This window comes from Ursus maritimus, unplaced genomic scaffold (assembly GCF_017311325.1).
Source record: "Ursus maritimus isolate PB19 unplaced genomic scaffold, ASM1731132v1 scaffold_22, whole genome shotgun sequence".
NCBI classification, from domain to species: domain Eukaryota; kingdom Metazoa; phylum Chordata; class Mammalia; order Carnivora; family Ursidae; genus Ursus; species Ursus maritimus.
In genome coordinates, this window is record NW_024424675.1 from 3,421,005 (window position 1) to 3,448,825 (window position 27,821).

A 27,821-nucleotide genomic window follows, 5' to 3' on the forward strand; every position below is an offset into this window, starting at 1 on the left:
GGATGGCTGAACTCAAACTTTGTTTTATGAATTGTAGGTTTCTTAAATGACATCGTCTAAGACATAAGACAGAATTCTTTATTTTTTTTAAGATTTTATTTATTTATTTGACAGAGAGAGAGACAGCCAGCGAGAGAGGGAACACAAGCAGGGGGAGTGGGAGAGGAAGAAGCAGGCTCCCAGTAGAGGAGTATGATGTGGGGCTCGATCCCAGAACACCGGGATCACGCCCTGAGCCGAAGGCAGACGCTTAACGACTGAGGCACCCAGGCGCCCCAAGACAGAATTCTCTTATGATCACATTTAACTTCTGCTTTAAGGTATGATTCAAGTTTCTGACTAAAACTAAACCAAAAATGAATGCTCCACAAAACCTGTCCCTAGCTGCTGGATTCACAAAGGCAGTCAGGATAATGTAAGTACTTAGCTAGGGCAGAAGAACAAAAACCTGATGGAAATCAGGACAATGGTGATAATTTTAGGAAATCTTTTAGTGTGTAGAGAGAAGGAAAGCTGCTGGAAATAAAGAAAGAATGTCTCGGAAGTGGAAGGAAATCCTTTACTTCCTCTAAGTCCCTACAGCTTTACTATAATATTATGCTCACATAAGCATTCTGACGAGTTCTGTTCGTTCAAATGAAAGTTTCTTAGTAAAGAATGGTACAGAAGAGAAATGTATGGAAATTGCATGACTGCTGTGTGCCTAGGTTTCCTCATCTGTAAAACAACATCTACTTCAGAGGCTTGCTAGGAGGAATAAATGAAGTCCTGCTTCTAAGGCATGTTCCCTCACAGTGCTCACACTTCATAGGCAACAAACTTAATGGAGAAAGACAGTTATTTAAAATGAGATCAGTTCCAATGTGGTAATTTGTAATTTAGGAAAAATTTAACCCTTACTCATTTTTTAATTTGTCTGAAAATGGTCCTATCCCAAAGATGTGGAAGCAGTGCATGTAGTGTGCTCAGGGCACTTATACTGAAAACAAAACACAAATTGAGGCATTGTATCAGTCATCTTAAATTTAAAAAGCAGCTTGCACTAAGTATTTGATACTATTAATAAACAATTGAGTAACATGATTTCTTTTATCTTCTTGAAGAAAATCATGAAATGAAATTTGGGAATCTCTAAAGAAAGTTTTCTTAAAAGGGGAGCAACATTTATAACCCTGTTCATAACATTTTTATTCATTTCAGATGTGAAAAGATCAGACTGCTAAAACGGTAAATGTGAGGGGAACAAAACAGATAAGAATTGGGAAGGCAAAGAGGGAAGACTTACTATGGGCTTAATTGGTTTCAGCATTTACTGATGCTGGCAAACCAGCATAAAACGATAGATCTGAAAGCTGCCCTGTAAAAAATTATTCTACAGATGTTAATATAATTATTCATAACACGCCTAGCTGTCTTGTCGTGTAGAGACCACCTGACATAGGAGCACACAACTTATCAATGAAAGAACACAAGTCAAACATCCCTCGTTATTAAACCATGTCACACTCTTCCTAGTCCCCAGTACTTATTAGACTGCAGATCCCATAATCCTCTTCTGAGTCCCTTCTGCGTTTAATTCAGTTCAGTCTTAAGTAGTTAAAGAAACTGTTTTCAGTGGCAACTAATAACTACTGACCTACAGTGACACTGCCCTACAATAGGCTTGTCAGCCCTGAAAAAGTTGCACCAAAGAAGCTGATTAGGACTTCAAGAGGTTTGTAGCAAGAATCAATGGTTGGTCTGTACTAATGCTGCGTTGCCCGCACAGAAATGATAAAAGTAGAACACCATTAGTTATGCCTCATTAAGCTGCACAAGCCTTCTAAAAAGAAATTTGTTTAGCCTGACCAAAACCTAATACAATTTTAAGCTCTCTGTGTTGCATTTTTCAGGGTACCTTAAAACATTCAATAAAATAAAGACCAAGGACCAAGGAAAGTGGGAAAGTGTATCAAGAGGAGTCTTTTAATTCAATGTGTTAGGCATCTATTTTCCTAAGGGACAAGTACAAGAGAAACTGTTTAGAGAGAAGAAAGTACATTTCGAACAATGGAGAAAGCCCAAACCTCAAATGTTGATGTGGAAAAATATTTAAAAGTCATGCTTGCTTTTATTACCTGTCAAATCTTTGCTGCTGGAAGAGGGGAGGAGGACCCCGCCAAGAATCCTGTGGCCTCATATCTGGAAAACAAACAGGGAAGGGTTAACAGAAGATTTTAAATAATCACAATCATAAAAATCCTAGAAGAGAGCACAGGCAGTAATTTCTCTGACATAGGACTTTTTTCTATGTTGCTATGACATAGCAACTTTTTTCTATATAGGTCTCCTGAGGCAAAGGAAACAAAAGCAAAAATAAACTAGTGGGACTACATCAAAATAAAAAGCTCCTGCAGAGTGAAAAACACAATCATAACTAAAAGACAACCCACAGAATGGAAGGAGATATTTGCAAATGACATAGCTGATAAAGGGTTAGTATCCAAAATATATAAAGAACTGATACAACTCAACACCAAAAAACCCCCACAATTCAATTAAGAAGTAATCACTATTCAGCTATCCATGATTTTTATAATTAAAAATTCTTGAAAAAAAATCGGAGACCGAACACAAACCAAATAAACTAGGGTAATTACACAAACTGCAAATGTAAAAGACACAAAATCAACAGGGTCAGTAAATTTTTCATTATTTTTCCTTTGATAATGAAACATAGTTTTAGGAGTCTTAGTCATTAAACTCCCACTTTTCTCTCTTACTGCCTATGTATGTGTGCATGAGTATGTAAAGGTATATGTTTTTCACATTTTTATTTTAAATGCTGTGCAAAAGAAAGGGATTTAGGTTCTTTTCCATAAATACTACTGAATGAATAGTAACCTCAAAAGAAATCCTGAGAATTTCCCCCTAAGCACGGAAACTGGAAGGAACCCTGGCTTACTTAGCTATAGTTAACAAAGTGGAGGGCACACATCTCTCCAACACAGGCCAGGAAGATGCTAATAAAGGGACTACCCACTTTTCCATTGCTTTCTGAGAGTCAAACCTCCTCCCCTAACACAAAGCTGAACTGGCAACATATGACTCCAAGAAACAATTAAATGGCTGCTGCTCCTGCACATAACCAGGCTGAAAGCAGCAGCCCCAAACACCGGTCAGGGGGGCGCTCAGCAGCTCAGCAGGTCGTGTTAACCAACTGCCGCTCTGATCCAGTCTCCAGTCTTGCAGTCTCACCTTGGCCACCCTTCAGCAGGGTCCGTGTGTGACCTAATTAAAACAGCTGGTTCCAGTTGTCGTCTAATGAGTTCACTGTGTGAGGACAGTAACCTCCTCCAGACTCCCGAGACCCAAGGACAACAAGGCTTACCATAATGTATTCAGGCTCACATTTTAATGGAAACACAAACTAGAAACATGCTTTTCAAAATTACTTTCTCAAAGGAAAGAAGAAACGAAAGCTTATCTCTGGTTAGGAACCAAAAAAACGCAATCTGGATTCACTTAAAAAAAAGCAGGGCGTGGGGAGAAAAGTGGAATTGTGCTTAAAAGAAAGCCTCACAAAGGAGAATATGGAACAAGCAGAGGATCTAGCTGTTCACATGATTCCAGTGTGAACAACCCACTACTACTGCTTTGGGCTCCCCCCACCTCGACAAGGCTAACAATGCCCCCTGAAGACAGTTTCCTAAAAAGACAACCACCCTTGGCCAGGGCAGAGGGGCAGCCATAGCGCACTGCCCCTCGGCCACCACCACGTGCCCAGCAGCCAAACCCACAATAGACGCTTCTCTTGGGAAGGAGTAGGAAGCCTTCACCACCATTACTTTCATGAAGAAACCCATTCTGAATTGAAAGGTGGCACCCCTAGTCAATTTCAATTAAGTCTCTTCCCTTCTCTTAAAAGTCAGACTAGTGGTGGTCAAACTGAGGAACACTGCTGAGGAGTTTTCATGGCGTCATAAGATATTCCAAATCTGAAAGGGGACGCACAAGAGTTATCACCACATAACCCACAGCAAACAGGGCAAGAGGGATCCCTACAGGCCCAGAATGACCTCTGAATCATTACTACAGACTATGTACAATCAGGAAATCTTAATCATGAAATGTAAAACCAGAAGTTCCTATAAAAACAGCAATGATCATCTGTGTGGTTTATTCCTATGGAAAAACATGTGATACACTTACCTCAATACATACATGATTTTCAACACGTTACTATTCATGAGAAAGCAATCTACTGAAAGTAAAATCAACTTTTGGGCCACTTTTTCTTCTTTTTAAGATTTATATGAGAAAGAGAGAGCAAGAGTGAGAACGAGAGAGAGAACATGTGTGTGTGTGGGGGGGGACAGAAGGCAAGGGAGAATCAGACTCCTTGCTGAGCAGGGAGCCTGATTTGGGGCTCTATCCCAGGAACCTGGGACCATGACCTGAGCTGAAGGCAGACACTTAACCGACTGAGCCACCCAGGCGCCCCTCTCATCATTCCTTTGTTAAACATGGAAGTCCACTGGTCTATTCAGATATTGTATACAAGTTAGTTTCATGAGAACTGGTTAAAAGGTTTCCAGAAGTGTATTTTATTTTAGTGTCTTACATATATAAAATTAGCTAATATAACCAAAGTAGAAAGAAATACAGTGAATTTCATTTGGACCTGCCTAGCTCTGTATTTCACATGTCCCAGAATCACTGCAGTCACCCTGGAAACATGCCCCTTTTTACCATGAAAACTTAATTCTGTGATTCTGGTTCCATGGTGTCTCTATATACACGGTATCATCATAGAATACACATTCTACATGGTACTTGCAGAAGCTTCCACACAAGATCCCTAATAAATTTAAAATAAAGCGAAAATAATAAGATACATCTAAATCAAGAAAAACCTTCAGAAATGTTTATCCTAATGTATCATGAAAAATAAAGGCAGAAAAAAACCTTGTATATTTCCTCCTAGAAACAGTACAAATGGAGGGAAAGTCACCATCATCCAAAATACATATTCATTAGATTCAAATACGCTTCACGTTAGATTAAGCACAACAATATTTCTAAATGGAACCGAAATGTAAAGTTCATTAAGTACAAATACTTTCTTTGGAGAGAAGGAATCCTTCTTAAAGTCTACCTCTACACCTGCCTAGACAAATGGCTAAAGTTCCTATTTCCATCATTTTTAGTATGCCAGGTAACTTCGCACTCTATTTTGCTCTTACTATTTCTCACTCGCAGAACAATTATTTTCACATAAACTTAGCACATGCAAAAACTATAGTTTTTTGTTAAAACCTAAGCAAATTTTCTATGACGTAAAAATTCTGTCAATTACTAAAACATCTCTTGCTTTCAACCAATAAAAGAAAAATAAAAAGGATCAAAGAAAACCTTCAAGGCTACTTTTTAAACAAATCTCTTCATGTGGCTCTGAGAAATATATATAACTCTTAAGTACTCATAAAGCAGAAATATTTCCTGGCTGATAAATAATGAAGTAGAAGGTAAAACAAACTTATTATCATTCATTTGTATGGCTCTAACAGAAGATCCATTGAGAGGGAGAAAAAAAATTCTGAGGTAGTGAATTGCACTTCAGAAAGGTACCAGCGAGACAGGAAAAATGACAGTTAATTTTTTCCTTCGGTCTTTAAAAACTTATCCCTTTTCTAAAGCTCTAAGGCCATATAAACCAAGGCTTCGCCAATAGCTCCTCAAGTGACAATTTACCTAATCAGCGTGGCAATCACAGGAAAGATTCCATGTTTACTGATTGCACTAATCAAAAATCACTTTCCAAATGCGGCTAATTGACAAGTTTACCAACTGAAATGAAGAGAAGTGACATACTGGGTTCTCTGGGTTGCAAAAATGAAATGCTTTATTCACATGAAGTACTCAAGGCTGTACTTGACTCCAGCAAGTTATCAGTACCCAGACAATTACTCATCAACCAAAACTGACACATCAAAGACAAGTCAAAAACCAACAGTGAAAAACACCTACAGCAGAGAGTTTGACCAAATGGCCTGTCTTGAGTGTTATTTTGTACCACATGAAGAAAATAGCTATGATGCTACAACATTTAAAAAAATTAAATGGCTTAGATCTTAATTTTACTATAACTATTTCTGACCAAAGATTCTATAAAGAAGAAAGCTAATCTTTTAACATTTATTTAACGCTTTCATAGTATTTACTGTGGCTAGGCACCATTTCCAGTGCTGAATAACTTAACTCCTTTACTATGGATATTCTGTGAGAGGGGTATTCCCAGTACCATTTTAGAAATGAGTCAATAGGAGTACTGACAAAAACCTAGGGTCATAGGGCTCCTAAGTGGCAGAGTAAAAGGGGCTGTTTTCTCTTAACCACTCTACACTATGCTCCACAATGCTACTCCAAGGTTCACAGGAACTTGTGCTGTTGGTAGAGGAGACTCTCCAGGTTACTTCAGGAAGATCAGAGGAGAATCACTACCTTAACCAGGAGGCTCACAAGCTCCCGTGTCAAGAAGGCAGGATTAGGGATTTAAAAACTACTTTCAACATTTCAAAAGTTTAGAATTAACATTATTCCACACATCTAATTAAGAAAGGAAGGAAAAATAAATGTACTTTAACACATGCACTTTGGTTACTATCTTGACACACACAGATTCACGGGGAGAACATAAGGAAAATTTTGGTTAAAACATTTCCCATTTTTTTTTCTAAGTAATCTGCATACCCAATGGGGGCTTGAACTCACAACTCCGAGATCAAGAGCTGCATACTCTCCCAACTGAGCCAGCCATATGCCCCATAATCAGCTCTTTTTAAAAAGGTAATACTACCCTAAAAGATTTAGTATTCAAAAGAAAATATAAAGTATCAAAAATTAGAGTAGGAAAGAGAGAGAAACGGATGGATGGCTGAGTTAACTGACAGGTAAGCAGGGATTAGTTCTGTTTGCATAAATATGGAATCTAGAGGTTACAAGAGACCATGAAATAAATATGCTAAAAAAGTGTTAACAACGATAAACTAAAAGAAAACAAAAACTGAATTATATGCTGAACTACGTATAAAGACTATTGAAGCAAACATCACAGAACATGAGATTTCCTTTCCTGATAGTAGGCAGCATTTGTCTGGGCTCATCATATAATTGTGATCAATATACTACCCTGCAATGACCATTCTAGATTAGGCCAATGATTTGTCCAACACACCTACAAAGGCAGCAGGGAACAACTTATGAAATGACATGGCTGCCTTCAAGGAAGTCTACCCTCACAACCCCAAGCTTTCTGGGTTCTCTTACAACCAAGGGCAATTAAAATTCATGAACTTATCCAAATCTTTCCTGAGCTTTTATAGTTCCGGCTCATACTCAGAAGACTTCCAGTTTTCTCTCTCCAACCCTTTCTTCTCTGCTGAGCAAGAATCAAGACCCATTTTACTAACTGCTGGCAGATAACTGCAAGGTCTTCAGGCATTTCAACCTGCACAAAATTCAGACTCGGCATATTCTTCCATATTCCTTCACCCTTCTGGGTTTCCAATTCTCATTAGCCACCCAGCTGTCCACAGTACACACGTGAGCCTCATCTTCTCTCCCTCAAGTAACATATTCAATTATCCAGTCCTTCAGTTCCCCCTCTCCTATCTTCTCCACTTTCAATTCACTTTGCCACAGATCAGTTCAGACCTTCATTATCCCTCCCTAACTAGAACAACCACCAAATCTTTTCCAAAACCAACAGAGCTGTGGTTCTAGAAAGGAGACGTAACTGTGCACTCTTCTACTCAGAAAGAGTTTTAAAGAGCTCTTATAAATAAAGAGAAAGACTTGCACATAAATTAATAAATCAGCAAGGGACAAGAACAAGCAATTTATTAAGGAAAAACTGGTTAGTAAAAAATATGACTGAAGCAGCAGTTTTAAAAAGTATACCTTAAAACAAGATACATTATTCCTTGCTTATCAAATTAGCAGGAACATTAAAAAAATGGTAAAAATGTGGTCTTGGTGGGAGTTGAGATATTAGAAATTCTCATCTGCTGCTATAGGAAGTGTAAATTGGTATACTCTTACCTGGAGGTTAATGTCGTGATATTCACCAAAGTCGAGTCAGCATACCTTTTGACCCAGCAATACAATTTGTAGAAATCTAGCTTCAGTTAAATTAAGAAAGAACTCTATTTTAAAAGATTATTAGGAAAAGCATACATGCTTAAAAATTAAGCAATCTGCTTCTAAATAATCCATGAGTATATTAGAAAACAAAATGGAGGGGTGCCTGGGTGGCTGTTGTTAAGCGTCTGCCTTAGGCTCAGGGCGTGATCCCAGGGTCCTGGGATTGAGCCCCACATCGGGCTCCCTGCTGGGCGGGAAGCCTGCTTCTCCCTCTCCTGATCCCCCTGCTTGTGTTCCCTCTCTCGCTGTGTCTATCAAATAAATAAACAAATAAAAATCTTAAAAAAAAAAAAAAGAAATCAAAGTCATAAACTAATTTCTCATAGTACACAGATAAAAATACCCCACATACTGACACACAGAAGGTAGTGGCATATAAAAAGGAACGCTATTATCACACTGAATTAGGTTTATTCCAGTAATGCCAGGTTGGTTTAACCACATAACAGAAGGAAAGAAAAACAAAACACTATTACCATCTCAACAGATAGAGGAAACGCATTTGATAAAACTTAATACCCACTAGAAACAAGAAACAGAAGGAAACTTCCCCAGTGTTTCTTATCTAAAAGAAAAAAACCTACAGCAACCTTTTTTTTTTTTTTTTATTAAAGATTTTATTTATTTGACAGAGAGACAGCCACCCAGAGAGGAAACACAAGCAGGGGGGAGTGTGAGAGGAAGAAGCAGGCTCCCAGCAGAGGAGCCTGATGTGGGGCTCGATCCCAGAACGCCGGGATCATGCCCTGAGCCGAAGGCAGACGCTTAACAACTGCACCACCCAGGTGCCCCTATAGCAAACTTCTTATTTAATGGTGAAGTATTACAAGTTTTCTCCTTAAGACTAGGAATGAAACAAGCATGTCCACCATCACCCTTCTATCCAATCACATCAGAGGTCCTAGTCAGTGCAATAAAGCAAAAGAAGACCAAAGGGCATTAGAGTCAGAAAGTCAATAAACAAAACTGTCATCACTTGCAAGATGACATGGCTATGTAGGCAAAAAGTTCAGAACACACAAACTTTCAGAATAAATGAATTTAGTAAGGCTGTTAGATACGAAGTCAATATGAAAAAATCTATTTCTACATACAAGAAAGCAACTGGAAAATGACATTTAAAATACTACTTAAAAACATCAACACACATCAAATATCGATGAATATTTTTGTCCTCAATTTTTTATTGTGATAATTTCAAGACTTAAGAAAAGCTACAAGAAAAGCACAAAGAATTCCCACATGCTCTTCACCCACAGTCCCCAAATGTCGGCATAAACCTCTGTTCCTCACATGGCACCAATTAAAGCGAAAATGCAAGCTATCAAGTGGAAAAAGGAAAGGAAAAGGTACTTTCAATTAAAAAAAAAAATCTCATAACCAGCATTCTTTTGTAGAACCCCTAAGAGACAACCCAATAGAAAAATGGACGTAAGGCTCAAACAGGCACACCACAAAAAAATGTTAAAGGATCAATAAACATGAAAAAAGCTCAATCAGAGCATCAAGAAAATGTTAATTAAATGTCAGCAGGAGACCACTACCCATCCAGTAGAATGGCTAGAAGTGTAAAGACTGACAATACCAAGGGTTGGTGAGAATGTGGAGCAACTGGACCTTCCCTGTACTGCTAAAGGAATGTGAATTGGTATAAACTGAATTTAACTTGGGAAATGCGTCTGGCACTTCTATTCACAAAAGCTGAATATGCCCACAACCCTAGCCTTGCAGTTCTACTACTGATAGATACATACCTACCCGTCAGAGATGTTTACTTATGTGTGCCCAAAGACACATGAATTTCACAGCAGTACTACTCCAAAAGCCCAAACTGGGAACCAACGCAGACACAACTCCAATGAGAGAAATGATGACATAGTCACTGATGGAGCAGGGGAAGCGTGAGAATGAGTGAACTACTACTGCTGCAGCAACAATGAGGATAAATCTCAGAAACAAAATATCAAACAAAAGAGGTTAAATTTTCAAAAAGGTCAATCGTGTTAAGAGTCCATTAAACAAACAGATGAAACAAATCAATGACACTGAGGTCAGGAGAGTAATTACCTTTAATGGGCTGGAGTGGCACCTGGGAAAGAACATAATGGGGAGCTTCCGGGGACTGGTCACTTTCTACTTTTTGGTCAGAGTAGTGGTTACATGAATGTGTTCATTTCATAAAAATTAATTAAACTTTACACTTATGACTCAGAACTTTATATATGCTGCATTTTAATAAAAAGTATATGTGAAAATACATGTATAATAATCAAATTTTCAAAAATTGCACATAGGAATATAATGAAAGAAACTACTGCTTTATTGCAGGACTGTGGGACTATGGGTGTTTATGTTTTATTATCTGCCATGTTTTATTTAATTAACATGTACTACAGTTAAAATCCATTTAAAATGTCACTAAAAATATGGAGGGAAAAAAAAATCAGCTTTCCCACTCTCATAACCAGTTCCCATTTACACTCCCAGAATTTTGTACCAGTTATTCTAAGCTTAATACCACCTGACTTTTGCCGTATACTTCAAACTCTTTTTTTCTCAGCCCAAAGTATCCCAAATTCCCATCTGTAGGCTCAATTTGAATAGCACATTCTTGCTGTTTTTTTCCCATAAACTTTCATTCCTACCATTCCCATCCCCTTTGGAAGTCCCAGCACTAATGCTCAGGTGGCTCAATGTTTACAAGTCACCACACAGAGATGGACACATTTCTTGCTCTAAGTCAATCCCTACTTTACAAAACGTATTTCCTATTTTTTAATGATGTAAATTAAAACAGAGACTCTGACTGGAATAGATAGATTCTAATTAAAGTCACTCATATGACCTGTAACAGCAAATGAGTTACTCAAGGCAATAAAAAGGGAGAGGTGACCCCACTATTTGAAATAAAATGCACAGATACTGATTAAGAGTTGACTGTTTACAAAAAAGACAAACTAAGAATTATAAAATTACAGGCCGTGAAAGACATGAAATTCTTTTTTTTTTAAAGATTTTATTTATTGGACAGAGAAAGACACAGCGAGAGAAGGAACACCAGTGGCAGGGGTGGGGGGGGCGAGAGGGAGAAGCAGGCTTCCCACTGAGCAGGGAGCCTGATACGAGGCTCGATCCCAGGACCGTGAGATCATGACCTGAGCCGAAGGCAGACGCTTAACAACTGAGCCACCCAGTCACCCCACCCAGTCACCCCAAGACATGAAATTCTTTACCTCTGGTGTGACCTTGATAAATAAAAGACCTTCCTGACTTCCTTCTTACTCTTAGTGTTGGAGACGGATCCTGCAGGAGGGAAGGGGATCTAAGAATGAGGCACTTGGATTTACATGAATGCCACATTGAGTGAGTGATTTTCTGTGAAGGCAGTCCGTGGTTTTTACAGATTCTCATATGGGCCTATGATTCCCTAAAAGATCTAGGGAACATTTCCCAAAGTGTGGTATACATACCACAAACTGTACATAAGATCAATTTCTGGAGATTGTGAACAACACTTATCTTCATAGTTAAGTATTCTTATGTATATTTGAAAAAATACAACAAGCACATCAAACTCATAACATCATATACTTTTGATATAATCTTATGTTTAAAATAAATCAATTTAAGTGGAAAACAAAGATTTTAAGTAGCTGTCTGGGTGATAATCTGGATAGATTATGGTGGCAGCAGGCCCAGTGACTGGGCCTTAGGAAATATGAAATGGAAGGAGAACACATGCTTTTTTCACCTTTGCTGCTCAAACCTCTTTCCAAATTTCTCAAAGTTTATTCAATGCAACAACCTCAGAAAAGCCTCATAACCATCATCTTGAGAAATACTAGCTAACCTAAGCCACAAAGATAATACTTGGTTCTAGCATCTTCATCTCAATTTTTTTTCTTCCTATTTGGAAGCTGTGATACCATTATGGATAGAAGTACATATGGATAGAAGTATGGTGAAGAGCCATAAAAAAGGAACTGATAAGGAATGTGTCAATAAACAGCTAGCTTTATCAATAAGCTGGATATACTTTCATCATTTACTAGTAAAATATCAGGGTATAGGTAGCTCTTTCAAAGTGATTAGACTCTTCTGTTGTATGTGGCATGGCTTGATATTATATATATGGAAATACTGAGAAATGTTATTTGCCAAATCTTGGGGGAAAAGCAGCTAAGTAAACTACTGCACCAAGCAGATCCCCATAAGGCCCATTAAACCGTGCCCTTTCTGTGTTTCACTAAATAGAATAAAACTGCTGAACTCCATAGTTTTCGTGGAGTCTTAATAATGCTCCATTCAATGTCATAAAGCCACAGAGAGAAAAAGAGAGACAGACAGAGAAAATACACTGAAAAGAGAGGGCTCTGAGAGAGAATGAGACTTTCAGAGCCCATTTCCTCCTGGGTACTATACCAGGAAAATCTGGGGTGGACTTCAGGTAAAAAAAAAAAAAGGGGGGGGAGTTGTAACTTAATTAGCATGAAAACAGTGGTAGCCGCATAGGATAAATACTTCCCAACAATCTTCACATTAATCTGGTATTTCTTTGACAACTACAACTTTGGTTCAAAAAGATTTCTCAGAGCAGCCCCCTCTGTTTTTGTTAATTTAATTTGCATGAAATATTTCCAAAAATCAGAAGGAAACTTAATAAAATAACACTCAGATTTAACAAATGTTTGGCATCTTGCCACAGTCACGTGTCGTGTCTCCCCCAATGCCATGCTGTCCTGGTTTGGTCCAGGAATGAAGAAGCAAAGGCTTTAGGAAGAAGATGGTTTTGGAACCTGGCACATGACTTGAACACAGCCATAGAGCTCAAAAAATAACAAAATGGGGACACAATTGAAAATTAATACAAAATCTATGAGAAGTCTAACATTTAATTTTTTTCTTCTCCTTTTCCACTGTAAAACAAATGTCATGTAATTATTTTCAATGGGTAACATTTCTGACCCACTTTTTTTTTTTTTTTTTTTTTAAGATTTTATTTATTTGACAGAGAGAGACACAGCGAGAGAGGAAACGCAAGCAGGGGGAGTGGGAGAGGGAGAAGCAGGCTTCCCTGCTGAGCAGGGAGCCCGATGCGGGGCTCGATCCCAAGATCCAGGAATCATGTCCTGAGCCGAAGGCAGATGCTTAACGACCGAGCCACCCAGATGCCCCTTCTGAACCACTTCTATCCACAAAACAGGTTACAAGGGGTCAGGGAAAGGCCAAGATTTTCACAGAACCACAGAGTTAAAGGAGTATTCCTACCTAAAGCAATGCCTGGCTTTATCTTAAGTAGTCCTGAGCTACAATGTGCATCACGAAAGGGATACTACTGTCTTTGAACTGATTAAGAGGTTGCAATTCCTCATCTACTGCACCTGATTTAATTGCCCCAATACTTGTATTAATGGAATAAATAGCAGTTCACTCCACACACCTCCTTCTGCATATGTTCACTGTAGATTTATAGATGAAAATAAGAAATCCAATTCACATTATTCAATTAACTATATACAGCCAAGATAAAAGTATCTGAAAGACTTTACATTCACTTACAATTCTTCTAAATTATGTTTTTAAGTCCACTATCTCTGCCCTGATAAATCATTTTAGCAATGAGATTAGAAACCAACCTTTGTTGTAATATTTAATTTAGCATGTCAAATAATCAATTTGTAAAAACTTACTTGACATAAGTTTTGGAATCTGGGCTTGTCCTCTCAACAGCGGCCTATATAAGTTCCCCTGATACGTTGCAGGTGGTGGTGCAGGGTTGCCGTAAACGCCAGCCCCCGAGCCTCTTGGCATAACATGGCTGTAAAAGAGCCCCACCAACAGAAAAAAATTTATAGACAGATCCATCACATGACAGCTGATATAAATTAAATAAATGCTAGTAGTTGTCTCTTTACTACTAGATCTGATTAAGATAATATAAACTTCAAAGATTTATGATTAACAAAATTGAAAACAGTGCCAATGTAAGGGTGATAGCGTATGTTCGTTTGCCAAAGATTCTTTACTGATAATTATTTAAGTATTAATTAATTACTTCATGTAAAGAGTGAGTCTACTTTTCTTTTTTGTATATTTCAGTTTTGCCCTCAAGGACCCATGCTGTTGCTGTCACTATATATACTTCTGCTCTATACCTTGCTGTTTTCAATTCTATTAAACATTTCCCTATATTTTTCATAGTCTTCATAATTATAGTATGTATACTTATAGAGTACTTTACCACAGTGATGTCTCCTATTAAACCATTCCTCTCATTTAGTACTACTATTATTGATAACAATGCACTACAGATTTGGGCATATAACTTTATGCTCCTCTAAAATTATATTCTCAAGATAAATTCCAAGAAGTAGGAATATGGATCAAAGTTAAGAGTTATCTTCATGTACTGATCATATATTGTATTATGTACTTGTTATGTATTATGTGTCATATATTGTAAAGTACTGATTAACACTTTAAACAAGATTCTGCCATATATTAATTCAGCTAAAACTCTCTTGAAAGTAAAGAGAATGTTTTATTCCTTTGAAAGATCTGTCAGAAAGATAGGAAAACCTTTTAACAGAAGATAACAGAATTCTCAAACACATTAAGCATAAACCACAGAAACAGAAGTGAATTTTAAAAATGAAGAGCACAAGAGTATCAAAATCATTAAAATATTTGCCAAATAGTTTCATTTAATGGTCTCGTAAGTATTTGTAACATAAATTCTGACTTAATGCTTGTGAATGATTCAGAAAAAGCAAAACATACAAAGGATAGCAACCTACCACTCACCCCAAAGTCCTGAATGCAGCCTGATCCAGGTGGACAGGCCGCCGGTCCCGATTAAAGCCAAGCTGGGGCTTCCACTGCCGCCCATTGCTGGACTTTTCCCAGTCACTAGGTTTCAGTACTGGTGCTGGTTTTCTGACCATTTGAAAATACAGTATTTAGTATTGAGATAAGCATTGTGCATACAAAATAAAACTAGATAGTTCATATTTTATAGCCACATTATTGTTACCTTGCTCCTGGAAGCATTACAGCTTTAAAAATGTAGTCTTCAGCAAACTGTGGGTCTTTAAAATTAATACTAGAAGAGAGCAACATACAATTTAATGACTTTATTATATTACCTTGGCTCAATTATTATGTAAACTGAGGTACTTTTCATGTTTAAAAAAAATAACTAAAATTCAAGTCTTCTCCAAAAATTATTTTATTCAATAATTTCACCAAATAGCTAAATATCTTTTTCACCAAACTGCTGCTAATTCCTAGTACACAGCCTTCATGTAACTTTCTCTGTGGGAAAAGCCATGCTTTAGCTAACAGTGGGTGATCAGAGAGAAGCAACAGAAACTGCTTCAAATCTCAAGAAATTCCAACAGGATACTGGAGACAGATGGAAGAGGTTTAAAGAACAAAAAAGAAAAAAAAAAAAACTTTCATTTTGTTTAGTGTGGGGCAAAGACTTACCCTCCAGCATCTTAGGGAAAATTAGTTGTTCTTGAAAGAAAGAAAAGATGCAAACACACTTGCAAAATCAGAAAGTGAATACAAATAATCTATGGGGAAAAACATTAAATTTCCCAGTTGGAGCTCTGTATCGTGCTCTCTTTATGTTTCTCTTATATCAGGAACAGTCACAATTTGAAAACTTCACAAAGGCTCATTTTATTTTATAAGTCTGTACACTCAGACTGTTGAGTATAACCTGGATCAAGCTTCCTTTCTGGTGGGGTTTGTGTGTCCCAAAGGCTGGTAGGTATTTAAGTTTTCCTTCTGATATAGCAATGCCTCTTCTACAACTCTGGATCTGTACCAGGTTTCTACCTAAAGATGCTCACAGCATTTGTATTAACGCTAAAAAACTAAAACCTAAGTGTATGATTAATAGTGGATTGGTTAAAGAAACTATGGTTCTCCCTAAAAACGGAATCCTCAATTGACATTTCAAAAAATTTAGTAATAGAATACCTACTGACATGAGGAAAATACATACACAACAGACTAGACATATATTCATCAAAAAGTTATCAGTGAAATTCTTTGTAACATTGTCTCCTTTCCTTCTTTGTGCTTTTTAAATATTTTCTGAAATTCCTCCATGATTACAGTTGAAAAGTTTAATTCAAGAAGGTTTTATTGAACTGGTTAACATTTTAGATAGCTAATTTTTTCTCTTCAAATACTGCCACTTTAAATTATTAGGGCCTATTTTCATTCCACTGGGATTTAACTATATATTTTAAGTACACAAAAATAACTTCACTTATAATAAAAATGCAGATCCCAAGAGCAGCTGAACAATACTTCATTTACTGAATCCATTCCTCCTATATCTCACTCTTCACTGGCAACCATCTTTATCTCAAATCTCTACTAGGCAAAGTGGCTTAGGGCAGTGTTTACAGGTTTAATAGGGTGACAGAGAAAATGGCAGTTAAGTACAGGGGTTCGTTAGGGCCTTCCAGATACAAAGTAAAGAGAGAAATCAGTAATAAAGCAAGACTTGGAACTAGAACGTCTCAAAGCAGTTATCTTTGTGTCAGCAGGGCTTTTCAGCAGTTTACCAAACAAACTTTAAGAGTTCCCACGGCATACACAGTTTCAGGGTGGACATGGGGGTACAAATGCTAGCCAGGCATCAAGCTTGCCTCCCCTTCTGATAAAGGAAATAGGAAATATTTAATAACATTGGCATAAGCAAGTGGAAAAGACAACAATAGACACAGAAAAGACGCTGAGTCAAAGCATGTGTGTGCACATCTTTCCACACATCTTTGTGAACGTGGGATAAAAGCATATGTGTATGGGGGAGAAAGAAGATTCTTTCACCTGGGCCCAAGGAAAACATAATCCAAGAGGCCATGATATAAAGTGGGACAGGACTGGTTACAGAATGGGAGAGGAAATAAATGTAACCAAGACATGGAAAGGGGTTCCAGGACCAAGGAATAGCTCAGTTTAATTGGAGTAGCCTTCTCAATGTGGATCTGGGAGAGAAGTAAGCCCTATAAAAATGATCTGAGTGTTTACAACCTCAACTCTCCCAAGGAAGATACATAACTAGTCCCATTCTAAAGGAGTAGGACACAAACCGACTGGTTATATGCAATGAATGCTTTAAGTTCTCCGGTCTTTTTAAAAATTTATTTATTTAAAAGATTTTATTTATTTATTTGAGAGAGAGCGCGCACAAGAGGAGGGAGGGTTAGGGGGACAAGCAGACTCCCCGCCGAGCAGGGAGCCCAATGTGGGACCCAATCCTGGGACTCTGGGATTGTGACCTGAGCAGAAGGCAGACCGCTCCACTGACTGAGCCACCCAAACACCCAGGCTTTTTTTTTTTTTTTTTCCTTTTTCTTTTTTTAAATTTAAGTGGAGTTGGGTGTGGAGTTGGGTGTGGAGCCCAAACACAGGAGCTGAACTCACGACCCTGAGATGAAGATCCCAGGCTAGATCAAGAGTTGGGTCGCTCAACCGAGCCACCCAAGCACCCCAAGTTCTCAAGCCTTAACTCCCAAGTGGGACCTCGGTTGAGAAGAGCTAGATCGGAGCAAGCAAGTTTGTGAATACAAGTGGGCAGGAACACAGGCTGGTTGAACTGGGTTAATGTCATTGAGGGCCTGTTCTGACCACAATGTGAAATCGCTTCAGGCAGTCAGTGAAGGAGTAAACAAGATCAAGAATGCAATTCAAAAAGAACCTCCTGGCAGCAGTGTGTAAGAGAATAGAGGGAGAGAACCAAAAGAAGATCATCAATACAATCTAGGTAAGGGCCTTCAATATGCGCTGGAGGTGGGAATGCTGGGCAGGCAAAAGAAATGGCAGGGCTGGATTGGACTAAAGATCACATTCAGATGAGGGCTTGAGATGAAGATCTGCAAGTCATATACAGAAAGATGGAAACTAAATGAAGGAAACAGCTAAGGTAACGAGTTCCCAGGCAGAAGAGATAATCTCTCCTGAAGGACAATGGTTGCAAGAGACATAATAAGACAGCTGAAACCAGTGTTTGAGAAAACAAACCCATTTATTTATGAAATATGTGCAGTTTACTGTCAATTGTTCCTCAATGAAACTGCTTTAAAAATTCCATATTCGTGCTCATGTTCTAAAGGGAAAAATTTTCCACGAAAATAGGAAAAAAATCTCCAACACCTCCCCTACTTACCACCCTCAGAACCCAAACTCAACAGAGTGATCTATATACTTCTTCATAGGGAAAAACCATTAGACAGAAAAGGAGCATCTAAAAATAAGTTTGGAGGTCCCTACTGAAGGGACAAGCGATACTATTTTTGATCTCAAAGATTAAAGCATTCTTTTCCCTTGGATCTTTGAGAACAATTTGAAGACTTATTCTCTCCTAAAACGAGTTAAGCTTTCACTGGCTGAGAGGTTTTCTTAGTAATTTGTTCCCAAAAATATATACTAAGAACTATTATATTTTTAGAAAATAAAGAACAAAAGAAAAGCACAACTCATTTGTACTTTTCCAACGTGAAACACCAGCCACAACTTAAACAAACCTCTCCAAAAAATGAAACACATAAACCAGGCAAGAGCCCGTTAATCAAAGTCCCAGAGGGGAATCTACTGATCTACTGAGAGCCAAGCTTTCAAAGTTCCTTCATTTTTTTCAGGTTTATGTAATTAAAATTCTTATAAACAGAGAAACTAAAATAAAAGAAATTATGTTATTATAATAAAATATATAAATAAAATAGAAATAATAAAGAAGAAAAACGGATTACTCTTTGACAAATTTCTACCACCAGAAACAAAACAGCTTAACTGTGGACTGCGTCAGGGGAGGGAAAGCAGTAACACTGAGATAAGACAAAAGCACCTTCAGAGAGGAAATGAGTTAACAGAACAGCTTACAGATTCAACAGGTGGCCCCTCTGAGGTAAGAGAACTGTGTTTAGATGTATACTGCTTCATCTAGCTTCATCTAACTCTGTAAATGCAAGCATTTTTCACTTCTTTCAGGTGGCACGGCGCTGACTTACGCTCCTATCTACCAGACTAGCCCACCCAGGACTAGCATAATGGGCCTTTCCCTTGGTAGGGAACTTCCCTATTATTTTAATCACCTAACTGTCATCATAAACACACCAAGGACAAAATATAAAAACTGTAAACCTAAGCATGGTTGAAAATAACAAAACTGAGCAGTGCTTTTATTTGTATTACAAGTAGCACTTCAGACACCATTAGTAAGAAGAAAATACTATAGCAAAGTCTCCACAGAAAAGGAATGGAATGTACAACACCTCTTTCCAACTCAATTCACTTTAAGACTTATCCTTAGAAATGCTATTTTAAGTACTATTACTGTTTAAGTGCTAGCACACTTCACAAAGATAGCAGAAAACTCCAAATATCAAGTTACATATTTTTACTCTACCTTTCCCTGATACATTCCTTAATTAATGCTAAATCAGCATACCAATGCAAACTGTTCTTGTAAGAAAAACTTCATGATTCATATACTTGACATTTTAAAGCACTTTAAGACTTTATAGGACTTAATATGTCTTCTGACATTCTATCAGAAGACGTTAACCAGGCAGTGGAAATTAAACCCTCCCAAGAGCTTTCCCCATCAAGTCTGTCACTGACTGTATGTATTCCACTTCTTCTAGGCTTCTGATTTCAAGTTACCTGCTTGCCAACCATGAGTCTTACAGAAACGGTTACATTAAAAATTCACATTTTTAAAAAACCTCCTTGAAGAGATAAAACATTCTACCCCTTGCCTGATTCATACAAAGTCTGAGAAACCCTCCTCTGAAGGAGTAAGGGCTCCTGGAAGACTGGCAAATACTAGGCTTTGACACTATGAACACCTGGGCTTTTACACAGGTTTAGAACTATGCCAGGTGCTATGAGAAAAAAACCAAAAACCAAAAAGAAACAAACCCCCAAAAAACAAAAAAAACAAAAACCCAACAAAAAACTCTCAAAACTTCACAATGCTGATAAAAAAACATATAAGATTATATAAATTCCAGATTATATTTCAGAAGAGAAGAAAAGCTATGAAAGATAGGCTACAAAGGCACTAACATTCCAAACAAGGGAAGGAAGGTACAGAGGTCAATGGGAGGAGGAGGCAGGTGTCCTTGAGGAACTGTGGGGATTCAGGCACAGAGCTATGGCTCTGCCAAACGATGACAGGCCTTGAAAAAGCAAAGAAGTGTAATTCCACTGACACTACAGACCAAAGATTTCTGAGGAGTGGTAGTGTTTAACAAAGATAATCCTCATAGTGTGTGCCAGCAGATTCAGGGGGAAGATGGAATCAAATAAATTAGCTGGGAGATAATTACAGTAATTCAGGAGAAGAAACTACAAAATGAAGGGGTTAAAAAAAAAAACCCACTACAAAACAGGCTCACTGGGAAGAGCCAGATATGAAAAACAACTAGGAAAAAGAACCCAAGTGTAGATACAGAGATTAAAGTAGAATGAGAAGCCAAAGCATATAGTGTAAGAGAGCAGGATATAAGTCTGGGCAACAGGACGGTTAAGGACAGAAAGGGGAGATCAGCAAGGAGCACTGGACAAAGAAGTCTGGAACACTGAGTCTGAGGTAAAACAAAGGTGGGGTGGGTGGGTGTGTGTGTGTGTGTGTGTCTATTCCTCCAGATGAATAGAAAATTGTGCCGCTGCAGTGGGAAGATAACTTCTCTTTAATTTTAAAATCATATGAGGTTTTAGATAAAGTTTTTAAAAAAGATTTTATTTATTTATTTGAGGGCAGGGAAGAGAACAAGCAGGGGAAGGGGCAGACTGAGGAGAGAAGCAGACTCCCTGCTGAGCAGGGAGCCCAACATGACCCGAGCTGAAGGCAGATGCTTAACTGACTGAGCCACCCAGGCACCCCTATATTTAAAGTTAACAATTAGTCTGAAAATTTTACGTCTAAGCAAATTACAATGGTGAAGAGCGGGATGAGGAAAAATAAGGGAGGTGTAGCTCTGTTCTATTCAAAGGTAGGCTACTAATATGGTGACCGATTTATGGAATCAGAATTGGAAAAAAACCATCTAGGTCACAGCTGACTGTATTTTTCTAAGAGTCCTTCTAGGAACTGAAACACTTCAATAACCTCTATTATATGCCTTTTTAACACTTCAGATAAGACCAATGTGATGGGAAAAACCCACCTAAACTCAACTTGAAGAAACAACTTCTCAAATATGGGATGGAATACTAGGTGCATCCAAATAGAGAAGGGGAAAAAATGACGGGAGTCAAAATAGAAATAACCAGCAACTGGCACCAGAACCTGCATTCTCAGATTTTCATTTATAAAGCAAACACAACACTGGGATGAAAAACAGGCCCCAGACACACAAAAATTGCAGTAAACTGGATCAACCTCATTCCCCTCAGAGGAAACAATGAAAATTAGCTTATAAGGTAAACGTTAACGTGGTCTTTCATAAATCTCCAGGCAATTAAATCAATTTTATTATGAAGTTATTTTCAACATATATCTGAATATGCACCTATATCTGGGATTTGTCTTATAAGTTTAAAAATCTTATGAACACAATGGATACCAAATAATACCAAAAGCCTCTTCAGGCTCAGAACCAACCAGCCAACAATAACACTACCATACAAACAGAAGCTAGAGGATTTGTCAATTTTGTAATTCTTCCTTTGGACAAGTCTATCCTAATTAGAAAGTTAAGTAGAATTAACTACTTCTAGAGGGCTGGGCAGAAAGGCTCCTGAAAACATGCAGAAAAACTAAGGAGCACAAGCAAGCACGTGACAATCCAAAGACAGAACCCAGTGGGATTAACTGGCCTGAAGCACCGCTGCAAGGCAGAGACCCCACGGGTTAATACAGTGTCCACACTGGATCTGCCTGAACCAGACTGTTCGTGATGGGTGCAAGAGCTTGGCTCACAATTCTAAACCCTACCCTTCACAGAAGAGCTAAAAGACAAAGAGCCAGAACAAATTACATGTAAAGATAAATTAAAAATGTGTGGAAAGATAAATAAAAGCAACTACTCTAGAAATATTTCCCAAATTCATGACAGTTTTCTTTAAAAAAATGCCCTCCTAAAGTGGCAGTTGCTATCTAAATCCGTTAAGGATAGGAAAATGAACCTGCTTACACTTTACAATGATAAATCTAAATAAAACCTAAAATACTTCCCAAGAGTAACAGAAATAGTAAGAATGACTGGGAACGAAGGATTCAGTAAGTCTTCCCAAGCAGACTTTTACAAAATCTTTGAACTACTAGGATGTGTTTGCCTTAGTTTTGCCTGAAGACTAAAGAAAATGGTAACATAAATCCTGCCATCAAGATTAATAATTACATAGAGGAATTAAGCAAATGAGTAGTAATGTGTTGGTTTTTATTCTAAACAGTCACATTATATTTTACATATACAGAACGCTGTCAGCATGCAAGAAATGAAATAAAAGTACATTTTCCAGGTAGCAGAAATTAGCTCTTGATATAGTTTTAGTTTATAATAATTGTTGGTAAACATTTCCAGAAATTCATTCTATCTCAACCAAAATAAAGTATGTAATAGTTTTGTTTCTGAACTCTGCAGGGTCACACCTGTAAATATAATTAAAATAATCTGTTATACCACAAAGAAGCTGTGTGGGCCTCTGGGGTGAAGAGGTCTGTTTGCTCCTACGTAGTAAACCACTCCTAGGAACCCCTACTTTCTACCTCCCACTTTCCTAATCCGGGAAGAATTAGAGGTTGTCAGGGGAAACCAGAAAGCAGAGAGGCAAGCTTGTTAAATCAGTAACCTTAACAATATACATAATTTAAAGTCAAGAGGCTCTGTTCTGAGGTCTGCAACACAGGGACTCTCCAATCCCAAAGCACTGGTGGAATAATAGCTGCCATTTCCTTGTGATTCAGATGTCTTCTTCAACTTATATGCAAGTTCAGAGCTGTGTTTTGGTCAAACGACATGAATTTTGGAAGACTTACCTGATTGCAGTGTTCTGTGTCAGATCCCGTAACATGGGGACAGGAGAACATACTATTCTAAAGAGAAAGAAGAGAGTAAGTTGTAACCTTCTGGATAAGTGGAATTAAGATGTTGCTTTAGGAAAGAGAAATCATTAAAATGTACCAATAAAAATGACATAACCAATTACATCTTTAAAAAAGGACCCTGTCTTCCTTGTTTGTAATCTCCTTAACAGAAAACTATTACAGGCAAACGGCTCATATCAGAATGTGTAAAGCATACAAACGAACCAAAAAGGGGCACAGGGGAACAAATAACCGAACAGAAGAATAGAACAGGTACTTGATAAATGAGGAAAACCAAATGGTTAACAAATATACCATATGGCATTCAATTTCATTAGTAATCAAAGAAATGCAACTGTAAGCCACAAGGTGCCAATAAACATCCACTAAACTGACAAAAATTAAGGTCATGAAAATCAATTCCAAGGGTTTGCAAGAATGTAGAGCAGTAAGATCTCTCACAAACTGCCACTGAGATTACAAAATAGTGTATTCACTTTGGAAAAACCACCCAATATTATCTACAAAAGAGGAAGACAAAATTGACCAGCAATTCCCAAACTCTTATCTCAGAATCCCTTTAAAACATTCCTAAAAATCAAGGACCTCAAAGATCTTCTGGTTATATTGGTTATGTCTATAAATATTTGCCTATTAAAAATCAAAACTAAGAAATACCTAAAATACTAATTTAAAGATAACAGTAATAAACCTATTACATGTTAACATAAATAATATTTTTTATGAAAAACTATTTTACAAAGCAAAAAAAAAGAGAAGTGTCATTGTCTTACATTTTTGAAAATTTCTTTAATATCTGGCTTAATATCTATCTTAATAGCTGGATTCTCTTATCTGCTTCTGATTCAATCTCTTGAGATAGCTATCACACTACTTTCAGCTTCTGGAAAACTCCACTGTATACTCAAGAGAGAAAGAGAATGAGAAAAGCAAATAATATCATAGCATCTTAGTATTATTATGAAAATAGCTTTGACCTCATGGATCTCCTGTAAGGGCTTTAGGGACCCCCAGGACTCCCTGCACATAGTGACACAGCTAGTAGGCTGAAGAGCTGGGCTCTGACCCCAAGTATTTTTTATAGTCCAGCAGGTTTTCTGTTGTTTTGTTTTCTCGCTATTACTAGAAGATAAAACATTAAGGCAACAAGGAAAAAATGCTAGCTAAACTTTCTCAGTCACCGCAATGTGCACAAATGAATGCTTACCGATCTGGAAGAACAGCTTCTTCATCCAAAGAAAATTTTCCTTGAATCCCATGACATAATTCAGGCGGTACATCCACCGGCTGTGGAAAAATGCATTCCTGATCATATACCCAAAAGAATGGAAACAGGGACTCACACATATGTATGTACACCAATGATCATAGTAACATTATTCTTAAAAGCCAGGAGGAGGAAACAACCCAAGTTTCCATCAACAGATGAATGGATAAAGAAAATGCGGTGTATACACACTATGGTCATAAAAGGAAGGAAGCCCTGATACATGCTACAACGAAGATGAACCTTGAAAACATCATGCTAAGTAAAATAAGTCAGACCAAGAGGACAAACATTGTAGGAATCCATTTATTCCATTTACAAAGAACAGGAAAATTCAGAGACAGAAAGTAGAAGACAGGCTACCAGAAGTAAGGGGAGAGGAGAATAGAGATGTAAGGGATACCCAGTTTCTGTATGGGAAGATAAGTAAGTTCTGCAAGTGGATAGTGGTGATGGTTTCACAACACTATACACAGATTTAATGCCACAAAATTATACACTTTTAAAATGGTTTTTAAAGATTAAAATGGTACACTTGTTTCTATTTTTTTTTAAAGATTTTATTTATTTATTTTTGAGAAAGAGAGAGAGAGAGAGAACGCACGCACGCACACGTGTGTGAGCTGGGAGAAGGCACAGCAGGAGAAGCAGACTCCCCGCTGAGCAGGCAGCCCAATGTGGGAATAGATCCCAGGACCCTGGGATCATGACCTCAGCTGAAGGCAAATGCTTAACTGACTGAGCCACCCAGGCGCCCCACTTGTTTCTATTTTATCAAAATTTAACAAATGTATTTCTGATGAATTAACCAAATAATTACACTGTCTAAAAGCACTTCATGATGGAAAAAGAGACCGTACCTCTGTGGAACCTGTCTGGTAGAGTTCTAAAATGAAGTCATGGAGTGGGTGATGTTTCCCCACAAATAAGATGTCACCTCCAAGACTGTTTCTTTTAGCTGGGGGGAAAATTAGGAAAGAATAAAGATCAAACAATTACATCTGCAAGAGCAACTTTAATGAGAATAAAATAAAAAGGAACATCTAAATTTTAAAAACTTAAGTATAAGGTCTACAAAAAATAATTTCAAAGTGACAGACCTAAATGTGTGAGGTCTCTGTAGAAGAAAAACAAGTTTGACAACAGAGTTTCAAAGATCAATGACTATCAGAAAAAATTATCACTAAAACATATCTGAATATAGCACTGTAAGGGACAAAGTAATTTACATAGAACTCAATTTCTTACTGTAAGAAATATCTAACCATTTCCTGAGCAAACCCAGACAAATTATACCATGTGGTAACAAAGACTATTCTAAGGATGGCTGGCTGACAGAGAAATTATTTCTATAGGTTTATTATAGTGGTGTTAAATACATTTTCCAACAGAGTCTAGCTTTGCAATTTCCCAATACTTTTAACTGTATTTTAAATGCCACTCTTTGTACAAAATAACATTTCAGGTTAGCAATCTAAGAGTAAAATCCCTCTGTTTCAATGTAACTTTTTAAACAAAGTTACTGTTATTTAGAGGGGATGAAGGGAAGAAGGGAGATGGAGGAAATTAATACACTCCCAGCACGGAAAAACACTTTTGTGTATACATGTCATGTAAGAATCAAAAAGCCAAGGGGCAGGCACTGGGTGGCTGAGTTGGTTAAGCGGCCGGCTCTGCATTTCAGCTCAAGTCATGATCTCAGGGTCCTGGGACTGAGTCCCATGTTGGGCTCCCCACTCAAGACAGAGCCTGCTTGAGGATTCTCTCTCTCCCTCCTCCCCTCCCCCTGCTCATGCATGCTTGTGCTATCTCTTTAAAATAAATCAATCAATCTTAAAAAAAAAAAAAAGAATCAGAAAGTCAAAGGATATTCTTGAAATGCTGTTTTGTTTTTTTTTTTTAAGCAGGCTCCATGGCATGGAGGCCAATGCAGATTTGAACTCACAACGGCTGAGACCAAAACCTGAGCTGAGATCAAGAGTCAGATGTTTAACTCACTGAGCCACCCAGGCACCCCTTAAAGTGTTGCTTTTTAGTAAATCTAACAAACACTTGTAAGCTAAAAAAAACTGTATTTCTATTCAATTTGGATAATACATTTTAAGAAACAAAGTTGACTTTTCTTATGAAGAAGTAAAAACCAATGGTTTATGCCCCCTTTATGTGCAATTTGACAAATGGAAATGTAAAGTATGTATGCTACAGACTCAATTTTGAGACCAAGTGGAAGTATAGTTCTTACTCTCTTCTGGAGTGAGGTCTGGATATACCTCTTCTAGAGCAGCTCGCAGCCTTCGCTCATCCACAAAAGGCAACAGAGCAACACCTGGGGAAAAAAATGCACACCAACCACCCAGCTATTAGGATCACCCAAATTCCACTTATTACTGGTCCAAATAAACATTTCTAGTAGAATATCCCTGTTAACATAAAAACACTTTGGAACTGAACTCTATTTATTCAAATCTCAGATGCAAATACTTTCCGTGTGTTCAGAGAAGAAAGAAGTTTCATTTATTTTCCATCCTTAAGATGGCTCATATGAAAAACCATGTTTGCAGAATATCAACTCCGTGATGATAAAATTTTTCAATTAAATGAACAAGTAGCCACCTGGACACCAGTCTATGTTCTCGTGCCTTACTTACGAGGATGACCTTGGGCAAGCCAGTTAATCTGCAAGAGTTTGAGCTTGTCCTTTCATCTTTCTAGGACTTGGTTTTTAACTAAAATATTCAGGTCTGTTCAATGTGAATAAATACACGGAATGTCTTCTAGCTCTAAAACTGCACAGTATTCTGTTTTTTTTACATTTTAAAAACCTAATAACTAATTTAGATACATAAAGTTTTAAAGGACTGGCTTATGTAATTTTGGGGGCTGGGTAGGATCACAGCTGTTCATATTCAGGCTGAAAACTGTCTTGTGGAATGTGCTGAAATTAAAGTAATTGTTTTATTTCAACCCACGTTCATAATTTTCAAAGCAGCATACCAGTAATACAGTATCTATTTCTAGAAAAATATATGAAGTTATTGAACCATATGTATATGTTGTGCTGTATACAGTATAGTCTTTTGACAAAAAAAAAGTAAAATAGCAAAGAGAAATGCTAAATAGAGCTAAATAATTTTGAAACTACTGCAAATCAAAACTGCCATACTTATGATTATTCCCTTTAAAATGATGAGAAATGTAAAGTTCCCAAAGTTGTCATTAATTATTTAGCTATCATATTTTCAAAGTTTAGAAACAGGTTTAATTTCATTACCTAGAAGGAAAATATGCACTTTT

The 27,821-nt window shown here is 37.6% G+C and overlaps 1 protein-coding gene across 2 annotated transcripts in view; it reads right to left on the minus strand.

Moving 5' to 3' along the window:
• XRN2 (5'-3' exoribonuclease 2) overlaps positions 1-27,821 on the minus strand; it is an 82,737-nt gene that overhangs the window by 6,418 nt on the left and 48,498 nt on the right. For both annotated transcript variants that reach the window (XM_040637897.1, XM_040637898.1), the window contains 8 exons: positions 26,770-26,853; positions 25,388-25,485; positions 24,468-24,547; positions 23,192-23,248; positions 15,218-15,286; positions 14,989-15,120; positions 13,875-14,002; positions 2,118-2,181 (listed from right to left, as the gene is read on the minus strand). In XM_040637897.1, the coding sequence (XP_040493831.1) occupies positions 2,118-2,181; positions 13,875-14,002; positions 14,989-15,120; positions 15,218-15,286; positions 23,192-23,248; positions 24,468-24,547; positions 25,388-25,485; positions 26,770-26,853 (712 nt within the window). The remainder of the gene's footprint in view (positions 1-2,117; positions 2,182-13,874; positions 14,003-14,988; positions 15,121-15,217; positions 15,287-23,191; positions 23,249-24,467; positions 24,548-25,387; positions 25,486-26,769; positions 26,854-27,821) is intronic.